This window comes from Sinocyclocheilus anshuiensis, unplaced genomic scaffold, assembly GCF_001515605.1.
Source record: "Sinocyclocheilus anshuiensis isolate Anshui unplaced genomic scaffold, SAMN03320099.WGS_v1.1 scaffold1237, whole genome shotgun sequence".
Classification (NCBI taxonomy): Eukaryota; Metazoa; Chordata; class Actinopteri; order Cypriniformes; family Cyprinidae; genus Sinocyclocheilus; species Sinocyclocheilus anshuiensis.
The window spans coordinates 680,954-693,642 of NW_015553581.1; the positions used below are offsets into that span (position 1 = coordinate 680,954).

Sequence of the window (12,689 nt, forward strand, 5' to 3'; positions counted from 1 at the left end):
GTTTCTACAAAAATATTAAGCAGCAAAAACTGTTTTCAGCGTTTAATAAGAACCATTATTAATAATAGAGCACTAATAATAATTGAAAACATCTGAGCAACATAAATTGATTTCTGAAGGATCATGTGACACTGACGACTGGTGTAATGGTCAGCTTTGCCATCACAGGAATAATTCACATTTTACTTTTAAATTGTAATAATATTTCACATTATTTTAAACTTTTAACCAGTAGTGTATGTCCATATATTTTCACATTTAAATGTATATGAAATAGTTACAGAATATGGTATGGTTACGGAATATTGCGCAACATCACTAACTTTAATACGCGAACTCATTCACCATAGTAGGATTCGTAAACGCGCTTCCCTGGCTTTTCCCAAAACTCAGCGGGAGGTGAAGCCGCTCTACTTCCTGTCTGTAGTTGCGCGAGGCGGTCGAGTGGAGGGATGTAAAGATGGCGGAGCTGCAGATGCTGCTGGAGGAGGAAATTCCAGCGGGTCGCGGAGCTTTACTGGACAGCTTCACCAACCTCGAGAGAGTCGCCGAATACTGCGAGAGTAACTACGTACAGGTGAGTGGACGAAGCGTTGCGAATCAGTGCGAATCATATGCGGTGTTTTTGGAGTTGATGTGTGGAGAAGGAGCTGGAAGTGTCTGTGTGGTGGCTGTTGATCATCTGTTGAAGCTGAGCACCAACTACTAAATGCATGCACGCAACTGCGGCTTCGCCTTGTTGAGATATACCATAAAAGTTTATAGTATTCGTAGGTGAAGCTGTAAACTAAGCGAAGGCCACTTCGCAAGAGATGCGCTCAGATTTGCAGTGCGTTGATAATAGTGATTACATGATAATCGCGCGTACTGGGAAACTTTGTTCTGTTTTTCCATGTGAGTAAAACAGCTGACAATACAGTTCAAATCAACTCACCTTTTGTTTTATCACATCTGTAGAAAGGTGACACTTTCTGGTACTCGTGATCCGATCGATAGGGCAAACAAGTGCAGGAGGAATCCGAGCCTGCTCGAGGCTTATTGGAATTCTTCCATACTGATGTCGTATGTCATTAGAGGTTTCTTTAACTCTACAATTCTGTAAAGTCTAAACTTTTTTAAAGTCAGTGCATAAGCCTCAATATGTAATCACTTCTGGGATTTGAATTGTGCTTGAACACCCATGTCAGTCTTTATCTAGATTTAGATGGATGATGTCAATATTTTAGTAGGGGAACTAATGGTTAATATAAAGCATTCATATATATATATATATATATATATGTATGTATGTATGTATGTATGTATAGTGCTGGGTAATAACTGATTACATGTGATCTGGATTACCTAATCAGATTTTAAAAATTGATTGGGCCTACTTTTAATTAGATTATATTACATTTTAAAATACTTGTAATCAGACTACAGTTACTTTTTTATTGGTTACATGATTACATATTATTCACACAGTAGCAATAAATTTATCATGATTTATTTATTCTCCTTAAAGGCACAATATGTACGATTGTTTTATTAAAATATCCAAAACCACTGTAGTTGCAGTGTTATATACAGTATTTTGCTGACTTGTGTAATTACATTATCCCAAATGTTTCGAAGAATGTTTAAATCCAGAGAAATAAGCAATTTTAACTAGTGACACGGAGCGTGTCCATAGTGTCATTGTGTCGCCGGCCAATGATGTCATTAACCCCTCGATTTATGGTTTTGTTTTGTAGAAAACATGGAAACACCAAAGACGCTTTAATATGTTGTGCGTTTTAATAGACCGGTGACGACCGCCCAGAGTAGCATTATAACAGAACTTTCAAACGTATCTAGTATGATAAAACAGCGCTGCTCTTTTTCCCCACATACGCACGACAGGAAGGAGCGGAAGCGCTCGACTGTGGCATAATAAAAGCTCCGCTGCTTTCGAGCCATGTGTCACGCTCGTTCAGCGGCCTCGTTTCGCTTCGACGGCTTTCAGCCTCACCCTGCTTCATTCTACTACGTTAATAAATCATTAGCTCATCCATGAATGATTTCTGCCCGAGTCCCGTCGGATTGCATCGGCTGTGGGGATGAAGACGACAACTCCCATGATTCCACACTCAGTTACAGCGTCATCTAACTACGCCTTTGTCTCTTTGTTTATTTTGAATACGCGCCCTCTAGTGGCGAAAATTACATATTGTGCCTTTAATTCTTCTTTTTCATCTTTTAAATTACACATTAAAATGCACAAATTCACATTTCTTATTTACAAGTAATGCAGGGATTCCCAAACTTTTTTTCTCAGCTGATTCTCCTTCACCTAATATATTTACTTGAAGTACCCCCTTAGATTTTAAGGTAATAAATTAATGGTTAAGTAACACATTTACATGTTGACGGTTCTCTGGTTTAAAAAAAAATTAAATATTTGATCTTTTTTAGTAAGTGTTTTATTTTGGTTGTTGTTGTTAGTTTAAAATAAATTATTTTAATTTAGGGCTGAAACAATTCCTCGAGTAACTTGAGTAACTCGAATACAAAAAAATCATCGAGGCAAATTATGTGCTTCGGAGAATCGTTTAGTCCATTTACTAGGAATGCACTGAATTTTCGGCCATCGAAAATATATGCTGCGCCACGCCGCCCAGCAGTGTTCAGGTTTCACTCTCCTCCAGCCGTCATCACTGCGCCGTGTGACGCTCCGTTCATTATTCCGCTCTATCAGTGTTCATTCTGCTCATTTACCGCTCATGCTCACTGGAAAAGCTAAGTCCGCTCAAATAGCGCGGACAAGAAATTTCTATGTAGTATACTTGTTCCTGTTTGCAATACTGGGCAACGCTGGTAAAATCTCGTTCACTGATCCGCTCCCCGCTATGCTCTGCTCACATGCGCTGATAATAATAGCTTTGCCAGGGTTTTTATATTTTTATACATGTTTACTTGATATTTCTTTACACAAAATCATCATTTCTATTCATTTCCCACTGATTTACGCGATCTGATGAGCATTAACTCGTATTACGCGATCATATCTCTATGAATGAATGAATGGCAGAGACGCACGTTTTCCTTTACCACACACACACACTGAAGCGCGCGGTGATTTCAGCGTCTGCCGTCTCAATGAGGACATAAGCACACGAACAACATCCCCAGAACTGCTCTGAGAGTCACTTCATGACCGTTTCACCGTTTCATTTGAGTAAAACTAGCTCATATCATACACACAGAAATGTAAATTTAATCTAATTTAATTTAAATTATTCACGGCAACCCATCAAAATAAATTTTAATTTGAAGACATTGCAGCAGAAATATATTACTATTGTTCAGCAGAATGTACATACTACTACTACTAACATTTTGAAAACTTAATTTTTTAAGGAACGATCACACAAAATTTCTTCCATGTTTTAATTTTAATAGTAAATCCCATTTGTTTGCCGGACAGTAATTTAAAATAATAATAATTTTAAAATTAATTGAAAAACAATATAATAATGTTGTGTAGTCTATAGGCTATAGTATATTTCAATGAGTAAAACTGGCTGTGTCTATATATAGACACAGACACTTTTACTCATTAAAATATTTATGATGAAATAATTTCTTTATGTATACAGTTAATCTGAGCCGTACATTAATTTGAGTGGTGACAGATATTATGGGAGTGGCTTGATGGAGCGCAGGAGATGCAGATAACATGATCTTGAGCCTTAAGAAACTTAACAAATCTGTTCAAATATAAAATTAAATGAATTGCTAATTACTACATTGAAATAAAAATGTAAAGCCTGTACAAATATTACAAATCGTGAATATAAATAATTGGGAATCATGTAAAAAATTAAAATAAAATAAAAACAGTGCACATTTCTTTTATCTATTATAACATTTATGTAGTTTTGTTCGCTTGGCTGTTTTTCTTATAAAAGTCAAAAAATTTGTCAAGTTTTTCATCAGGTGTCTTTTTTAATTGTCATGATGTCATTACGTTGCTGTCTTGCCGCCAGCCAATCGCTGCATTGCCGATCGTGGTTTCAAATATCGATTCATAGCCCCTTTTAAACCAACCCATGAATGCACAGTTATCTCAGATAACTCAATCCAGCCATACTAATCATCAACAACAGCTGCGTTCGAAGAACCGAATTAGCCAGATCCTGATGAGCGCGATATCATCTTGGATGTGCCATTTAATCTCGGATGCAATAAGTGACGTACGAAGAACGGGCCCCTGTAGTTAGGCTGAAACTTGAAAGTTAAGTTGCACAATGTTTAGGTTTTATTATAATTTTTTTAATTACTATTATTCTGATTTATGTCTTAGTTTCTGGTTGTACTGTTTACCTTTTTTAAAGTAATTTGAAATAGATTTTTATTTTGTTATATATTTGTATTTGCATTTTGAATGTAATTTGGCAATTAAATGCACTAAATGGGTTTAGTTTTCACAGTTATTAATATATGCAATTTCAGCAATAAAAATTTTAATTTTTCTAAAAAAGGAAACAAATTACTTGTTCATTTTAAGAGATCTGTCTTATTTTCTCTTGTATATTTAGTATTGGTCTTTAATAAAGAAAAAGTTCTTATCAGATTAATCGATGCAATTTTCGGTAGAATACTCTATTACTAAAATATTCGATAGCTTCAGCCCTATTTTAATTGTACATTTTTATGATTAATTATTAGCATTTTGTTAAACTCGTGGGAAACCTTAACATAATATGTTTAATGCACTTCATGTTGTTAATATCAACAAATGGAGTATATTTATTTCTATTTGTAGTTTTATGTCAATATGGTATGAGATTATCATATTTAAATCAATATGATAAATGAGTTCGGTCAAAAGTAATAAAAAAATAATCGAAAAGTAGTCTGATTATATTACCTAAAATGTGTAACATAATTGTGTTACTAACTACAGTTTTTGTCATATAATTTAGAATCAGTAACGGATTAGCTACATTTTGTAAGGGTAGCTAAGAGAGTCAAAAGAAAAGAGAGACAAAGAAATTTGTCCATTTATATAGACAAAAAGCAATAAAATAGGTGGGGTGGTAGCAGGTTTTTTGTTTTCCTTTTTTTTTTTTATTTAAAGATGGTATGCATAACACACTGCAATTAATATTTAACATAGTATTTAGTATCTGCACTGGTAATCATATTATCTCAAATAGATACCAGGTAACATTAATTTTGCATACAGTAGTAAATATGTTGTGAATGCTACTTCCAACTAGACTTGTGCCGGTATTCGGTAATGCGATATATCATGGTAATGAATATGCACGATATTGTTATCGTGGGCACTTCTAAATACCGTGAATAATTATATATTACAAATTATTCAGAATTTTGAATGCATTTTAAGAATACTTTTACCATCAACTGGTCAAAATGCACAACACCGCTGTATGCTGCGTGAAAGACGCATGGGCACTCTTATGTAAACAAACGCAAATGAGAAGCACATGGCGGAACATGTGAGAGACGCTCTGGATGAAAGCGCACTTTCACTCTCTGACAGCAGATGGCGCTAAACTGCAGAAATAATAATAATAATAATTCATTTAAATGCAGCCGTTACCCCGGAAACCCTGTAAACAAAGCAGCTGCACTACTTCCTGTTTCTGAATAGTGTTTAAATGATTTAAACAGCCATTCAGATTTGTGTATTTGCTATGATGTTCATCACAGATACTTAAATATTTAGACTTAATAGGCTATTTATTTTCAAACTTTTTTACATTTTAATCTGGACTACAACATGCCCTAGATATTGTTTGAAAGTGTTTTGATTCTTTATTGTTCAGTCACACTTTACATTAGGGCTTCATTAGTTAACATTAGTTAATTCTAGTGTTGTCACGGTACCAAAATTTCAGTATTTGGTACTGATACCAGTGAAAATCCATGGTTCTCGGTACCAATTTCGGTACCAAAGCAAAACACAAAAACATGCTAATTGAACAACATTTTTATTAATAACGTTAAACAAAAATTAAATGTACAAAACCAATGCCATTCTTTATACTTATTTAAAAGTGTTTCAAGTTTTTCCACAAGTAATAAAAGTATGAAAAAATTAAACAAGTTTCACCCAAAAGTTTATCCATAGTTCTGCTGCCACTGAAAAACATCTGTAAACTGTTGTCTGTTTTAGGGTTTGCTGGTGTGTTTCAGGATCTTCCTCAGTCTGCAGCTGTAAAAGGAAAATATAATATACTTCAGTAAAGCAATGGGCTGAGTCTGACCAAATGCAACATTAGATCATTGACACCAGCTAAAATATAACTTTTCAGGAAATAACAAACCTCAGCTTTTATAATAAATTTAGATAAGATTACACACTTTTTTTAAAACTAAATTTCAACACCGCGATAATACCGTATACCGTGATAAAAGCATTAGCAATTAATCGCAACATGAAAATTTGATACCGCATATCCCTACTTCCAACACTTGTCAGCCGCTGCTGATAATTAGAAAATGGGAAATATTAGCTGATATATCAGCCACCGATATATCGGTGATAATATGGTTTGCCGATTTTCATGCGCATCTCGTCAGTAAAGCCGCTGCTGTGATTAGTAGTAAATTTCTGCAGTGTTCTGGAGGGAGGACCATCTCAATATTTCCAGGTTTTCCATGATTGTGGGAGCCCTGACACTGAGAACGATGACATTCAACAGCTGATATCCTTAAAGTTGAAGGTGGGGCTGTGCAAAAAATCGAATGCGATTTTCATGCGCATCTCATAAGTAAAGCCGCTCCTGTGATTAGTAGTAAATTTCCAGCAGGTGCTTTCAGATGGTGCGCATTTACTACACAGAGCCGTAGTTCACTGACAAGCTACACAAAATCGCGTTCATAATCGGCAATGAATCGCCTGCGATTTTGAACGCAATTTTGTGTAGCTTGTCAGTGAACTACGGCACTGTGTAGTAAATGCGCTCCATCTGAAAGCACATGCTGGAGATTTACTACTAATCACAGGAGCGCCTTTACTGACGAGATGCGCATGAAAATCGCATTCGATTTTTTGCACAGCCCCACCTTCAACTTTAAGGATATCAGCTGTTGAATGTGATCGTTCTCAGTGTCAGGGCTCCCACAATCATGGAAAACCTGGAAATATTGAGATGGTCCTCACTGCAGAACACAAGATCCTGGGGGCGTGGTTGGATCCAGATCCAACTCCTCTCACCTTACATACCTAAACCTACCCGTCTCCACCCCCTGATCCCTAAACCCACCCATCTCCACCCCTAAACCTACCAAACTCCACCCCCTAGATGTGGATGCAACCACGCCCCCTAGATCTTGTGTTTTGCAGTGAGGGGCTACTGGATATATTAGGGATTAATTGTCATTTCTAATCATAGAAATGAAGATACAATTTTAATAAGTAATAGTTCTGAAGTAAAGATTGTAGTTATGTTTAGCTCTGTGTTATATCTTCTAAAAGAAATTGCTTTTTATGAATGCAGTCTTTTTATAATGAAAAAATTCTAAAAATTCTTAACCCTCTACCGCACGCATTATGATAGACCTATAGAAAAACCTTATCCAGTAATCACAAAAATCATAAAATCATTGGTCAAATGCAATGTGCAACTTAACCTTTGAAAGAAAAATTAATAACTTCAAGCTGTGCAATCCCTCTTAAGACACGTTGCTTTGGTTATACACTTGTTATACACATACCTTGTTAAGGCAATTGCTGCTCAACCATTGCATGTATTCAATTGTTATTTGTTTATTTGCTTAGGAAAGCTAGTTTGCTTAGTTTCCACCATTCGAATAGGATGGAAGAATTTCTAAAGATGTCAGGATGCATTTGAAGATGCTAGACTGTTTAGAATGAATGAATTAATTTATAATACGGGCGATGTGTACACAGTTTCCTCAGCAAAACTTTACATATTGTGTAGTACATTAGTCTGACTGCAATCACCCAGAATCTTGTTGGGTCACAGGGCTCTAGACTCATTCTTCCCACTGGTCGCTCTGGTGCGACTTACTTTCTCAGTTGGTCGCACGAGCACATGATTTGGTTGCATTTTTTATTTTATGTATTTTTATTTTTTTTATTTTGCTACAACATGGGATTAATCAATGCATGCTGATAAATAGTTTTTTTCTTTTATCATAGTTTATAGTTATATGGTAAAAAAAGTGGTTAACATTCAATTTTGTGAACAGCATTTCCTCTTTTGCTATGTTATAAGCCGGGCTTCGGACACTTTCACTTTCGAATTTGCGATCTTGGTGTCACGGTTTACAAGAAAAGATAATTGTCTTTTGTGCTTACATCTATACATCTGTCACTTTTTAAGACTAAAACAAATGCTTGAAAGATGGATTCATTGTTATTCTTAATTGAAAAGCACAACAACAATAAAACTGTAGGCTACAATGACAAACTAACTTATATAACGTTTATTATCAAAAATGAATAAGACGAGGCATGGCATACACCACATTCTGTATTGTATATCGACTAATAAATTACAGAACGTTTAGCAAACACTGAGAAATCAAATTAATAAATAAATAACAAAATAAAAGAAAGCCTCCATAGTGTAATGTGAGGCAAACAGCAAAGACAACAGGCTTTTCAAAATGAAAACAAAAAGAAAAGTAAAACAGTCAGTAACAGTGCTTGCATGTTTTTTCCCCCCAAGAAAACCAACATGTTCACCTTCTCTGGTTTAAGAAGTGGTCTTTTACTTGACTTTCACTTGAAAACCAAATCCTCCGTCCGCCATCGTTTCCTCAGTATTCGTGTCATTTTTGCACCTTTGCACTCATGCTGACGTGGTGAGTATAAACCAGGCTATACACCCAAAGCGCTTGCACTGAAAGTGCCACTCTCACGTAATTAGTGAAATCTGACTCCTGCTGCGGCTCTGCAGCACACGCTGTATGGAGCAGAGCAGATGCTTTGGAACAGCGCAGACCATGCACTCACACAAATGCGACCATATCTTAATTCACACATTCTCAAAAAATTGTCTCATATGTGACCATTTTGGTCGCAGTCTAGAGCCCTGGGTCATCAGTGTTAGACAACTGCACATACTGACAAGCATAGAGCACTCTCTCTGTCCAATTCCACTGTGCTGTTCATCTGTTGAGCCCATCCATGAAGCTGTTATAGCCTGCGATAGCCAAAAGCAGTTTTGTGATTCTCGGTACTGATGCATGCATGCTCTTGCTTAACAGTTCATGGCAATGTTTTTTTGGCGCCAAGGCCGGGTTTTAAATATTTAGATTATTGGCTTTTAGAACAGAGATGTGAATGAAATGAGGGTAATGTTCCTGAAGGCTGTTTGATGGATCTGTTATTTTATTTTCCATTTTACTTTCTACTCTCTTGTAAATTGTGTTTTGGGACAAAATTCTGGGTTCGTAGACAAAATCGTTATTAGTGATTGATTACTGTCTACATGGGTAACTGAACTGTGGTGCATTTCCCAAAAGCATCGCTAAGCAACTATGGTTGCAAGTTCCATTGAACTCTATTGGTAACAACGGAACTTGTGACCATAGTTGCTTTTGGGAAACACACCCCTGATTAGCCTAACTCAAACAGCACCTCATTAGTGACAATTTGGAGCTCGCTATAGGCAGCAGTTGTGTGTGTGACACAAATAACGCTCCTCACATGAAGCACACTTGAGGGACTACTCGCAATTGATTTCGGTAGTGTTAATGATGTGAAAGCATAACATGTGCACAGATATGACATAAAATGTACTCACCAAGGCTGCATTTATTTGATCAAAAATACATTAAAAAGAGTAATATTGTGAAAAAGTACTACAATTTAACCCTCTACCGCATGGTGTGGCCATATGGCAACATACTCTGTGTTCATTTCCTTGTCACTGTCTCTTTAAGAGAACATTCTCATTTTTTTTGTTGGAAAGAGAAGACCTTAGTTTAGCCAATGATGTGCTTTGATTAAGTCACATGACATGCAGTTTTTTTCTGTGGTGAGATTTCTGACAGACTGACATCTCTTGTCAGTAGTTGCTGAACGCAAACTAAAACGTCAGTAACAAACAAGGACCAGTCCGTGTCACTTCCACAAAAAAACATCACTGTTATGATGACATATTTATACATCACTGTTATGATGACATATTCAACTCTCAAAAAAGTTTTTATGAAATTAGTTTTTGGTAAATCATTCAAATGTATGTGTTGCCAAGCGGCAACACTGTGCAATAGTGGAATGGCATTATTACAATAGTTTAGCTAGCTAGCAAGGTCAGCTGCAATTTGTTAAGCTGTAACAATAACAACATTAATTCTAGTGAAATAATGTTGATTAGTCGTATGTTAATTGTATTTGTATTATGGATATAATCAAATTGAAATGGCAATTTTACTTTTGATTAAATATGAATACAGGTAACATTACATCAGTGAGCACGGCCATATTCTATGGCAAGGTAAAGAAGAAAAGTGCAGAACTGGCTCTTCCTGCAGATAAAAATAACAGCTTTGTGAAGTTTCATGCATAAAAAAAGGTGATCTTTCAAGGATTATGGGGGGGGGGGGTATCATGTTCATAGTCTTCCTCTCATAAGATTGCGCAATGCTGAATTTTCATGAACTGCAATGTTTTTGGCTTTGTCAAAGTGTTTTATGATACATTATATACAGTATTATATTTGTTTTAACTGTATAAATTTGCAGTTTAAATAATATTCATGAAAAATGTAATGAAATAAAAAAATGTATAAATCATTATTCAGCAAAAAAAAAATGGAATAAATAAAAGCACAAGTTATTGGAAAGTATGTATAAGGTTTCAGTTATAAGTACTGTGTTAAAGCTTATAATAGCACCAATTGAATCAACACAAACAACATTTCTGAGGAAAAATATTAGCTATAAGTAAACTTACACTTATTCTAAGTTAGATCCAATATTGTATGCTGTTGCCATATGGCAACATATCATAAAGTACCTTAATCAAATATTTTTTATATAGGTCTATCATAATGCGTGCGGTAGAGGGTTAAGAATAAATGTATTTCTATTTGAATATATTTTTAAATATAATTTATCTGTATGTTGGCAAAGCTGAATTTTCAGCATCATTACTCCAGTCTTTGATCCTTCAGGATTCATTCTGATTTTCAGTGGAAACCATCAGTGGATACATTTGTTTTCAGGAATAGAAAGTTCAAAAGAACAGTATTTGGTTGGAACATTATAAATGTCTTTGCTGTCACTTAATTTAGTGTCTTTTTGCAGAGTAAAAATATTAAATTCTTTTTTTATTGATGCTTATTGTCTGCCATCTGGGATGGATTTTTCAACTGCGCTTGTTGCATTGCGTTGTGGGATTGTCTTTGTAAACAATTCATGCAGTGGTGTCTTGTAGGGATGGGCGATATGGGCTTAAAAATATATCTCGATAATTTCTGATATTTATTGCGATAACGATATCAATGACGATAATTTAGGGAATCCTGTTTCTTTAGAGAAAAGTATTATATTTCCTATTTTTACCCAAAATAGGGTGTTGTGAGCATTACTGAGTACACACGTAATGTAATGACTGTTTCGTTTCATCCAGGTCGCCAGTAGCAAACAATGGAGCGCGCTCTGCTGGACAAACTAAGTAATTACACCATTTCAAGCATTTTATCTTCGTTATATGTTCTGTAAAAGTAAATGTTCATATCGGCGGCATATTCGCCGATACCGATATATCGGCCGGGCTCTAATAAACAGTATTGCCTCATATCGTATCGCTTATAAAGAAAATATCAATATTAGGGGTGTGAACCTACACTGGTCTCACGTAGGGCTGGGCAAAAAATCGAATGCGATTTTCATGCGAATCTCGTCAGTAAAGCCGCTTTAAAGCCGCTAATCACCAGAAGCGGCTATGCTGACGAGATGTGCATGAAAATTGCATTCGATTTTTTTGCACAGCCCTAGTCTCACGGTTCGGGTCGATTACGATTAATCAATTCAATATCATGATGCATCACAATGCATTGACGATGGACTGCATCCTCAATTTTCAATTTTACTTCATGTATACAATTTTGTCAATAAATACAAGCAGTCAGATTGATATATGAACTGTACCTGACGTGGTTTCTCAAGTTAGTGGTATTACCCCCTGCATATTTTATTGTGCGTGACATGATTTACACACAGCGTGTGTCTTCTTCCAGGTCGTGCTTACCAGGTTGTTCATAAAAGCCAAAATGTGCCCAGATGTTGGTTTTTAAAGTAGTTGGAGCATTTTTAATTATGTGTTGTAAACAATGTATGTGTTGTTAGTGAAATAAACAACATAATAACGTTGAATTGAATTGAATTAAAGTTGAATAAACTTCAACTTTACTGTTCAGTGCACTGATGTCAGACTCATTTTGGATAATAAAGTTTATTGTTAAATTGTTAAATGCCCTGCCTCCATCACATATCTTTGTCACATCATTATAAGTGTTTGATCACCACATTTGAGTGAGTGTTTATGTATACAGTATATATTGTTTATGTATATACTGTATTATATATATAGTACAAGTCAAAAGTTTGGACACACCAATGGGAAAGTGTCTAAACTGGTGACTGGTACTGTACTATAATATACACAAAGAATATCGGCCGATATATCGATATCGGCCTTTTTTACTCCCTAA

At 35.6% G+C, this 12,689-nt stretch overlaps 1 protein-coding gene across 1 annotated transcript in view; it reads left to right on the forward strand.

The window, feature by feature from the left end:
- Positions 1 to 378: 378 nt before the first annotated feature.
- The window catches only part of LOC107668354 (abl interactor 2-like), a 54,697-nt gene continuing 42,386 nt past the window's right edge, over positions 379 to 12,689 (forward strand). The window contains exon 1 of the mRNA XM_016460199.1: positions 379 to 577. Within this exon, the coding sequence (XP_016315685.1) occupies positions 461 to 577 (117 nt within the window). The 5' untranslated portion in view covers positions 379 to 460. The remainder of the gene's footprint in view (positions 578 to 12,689) is intronic.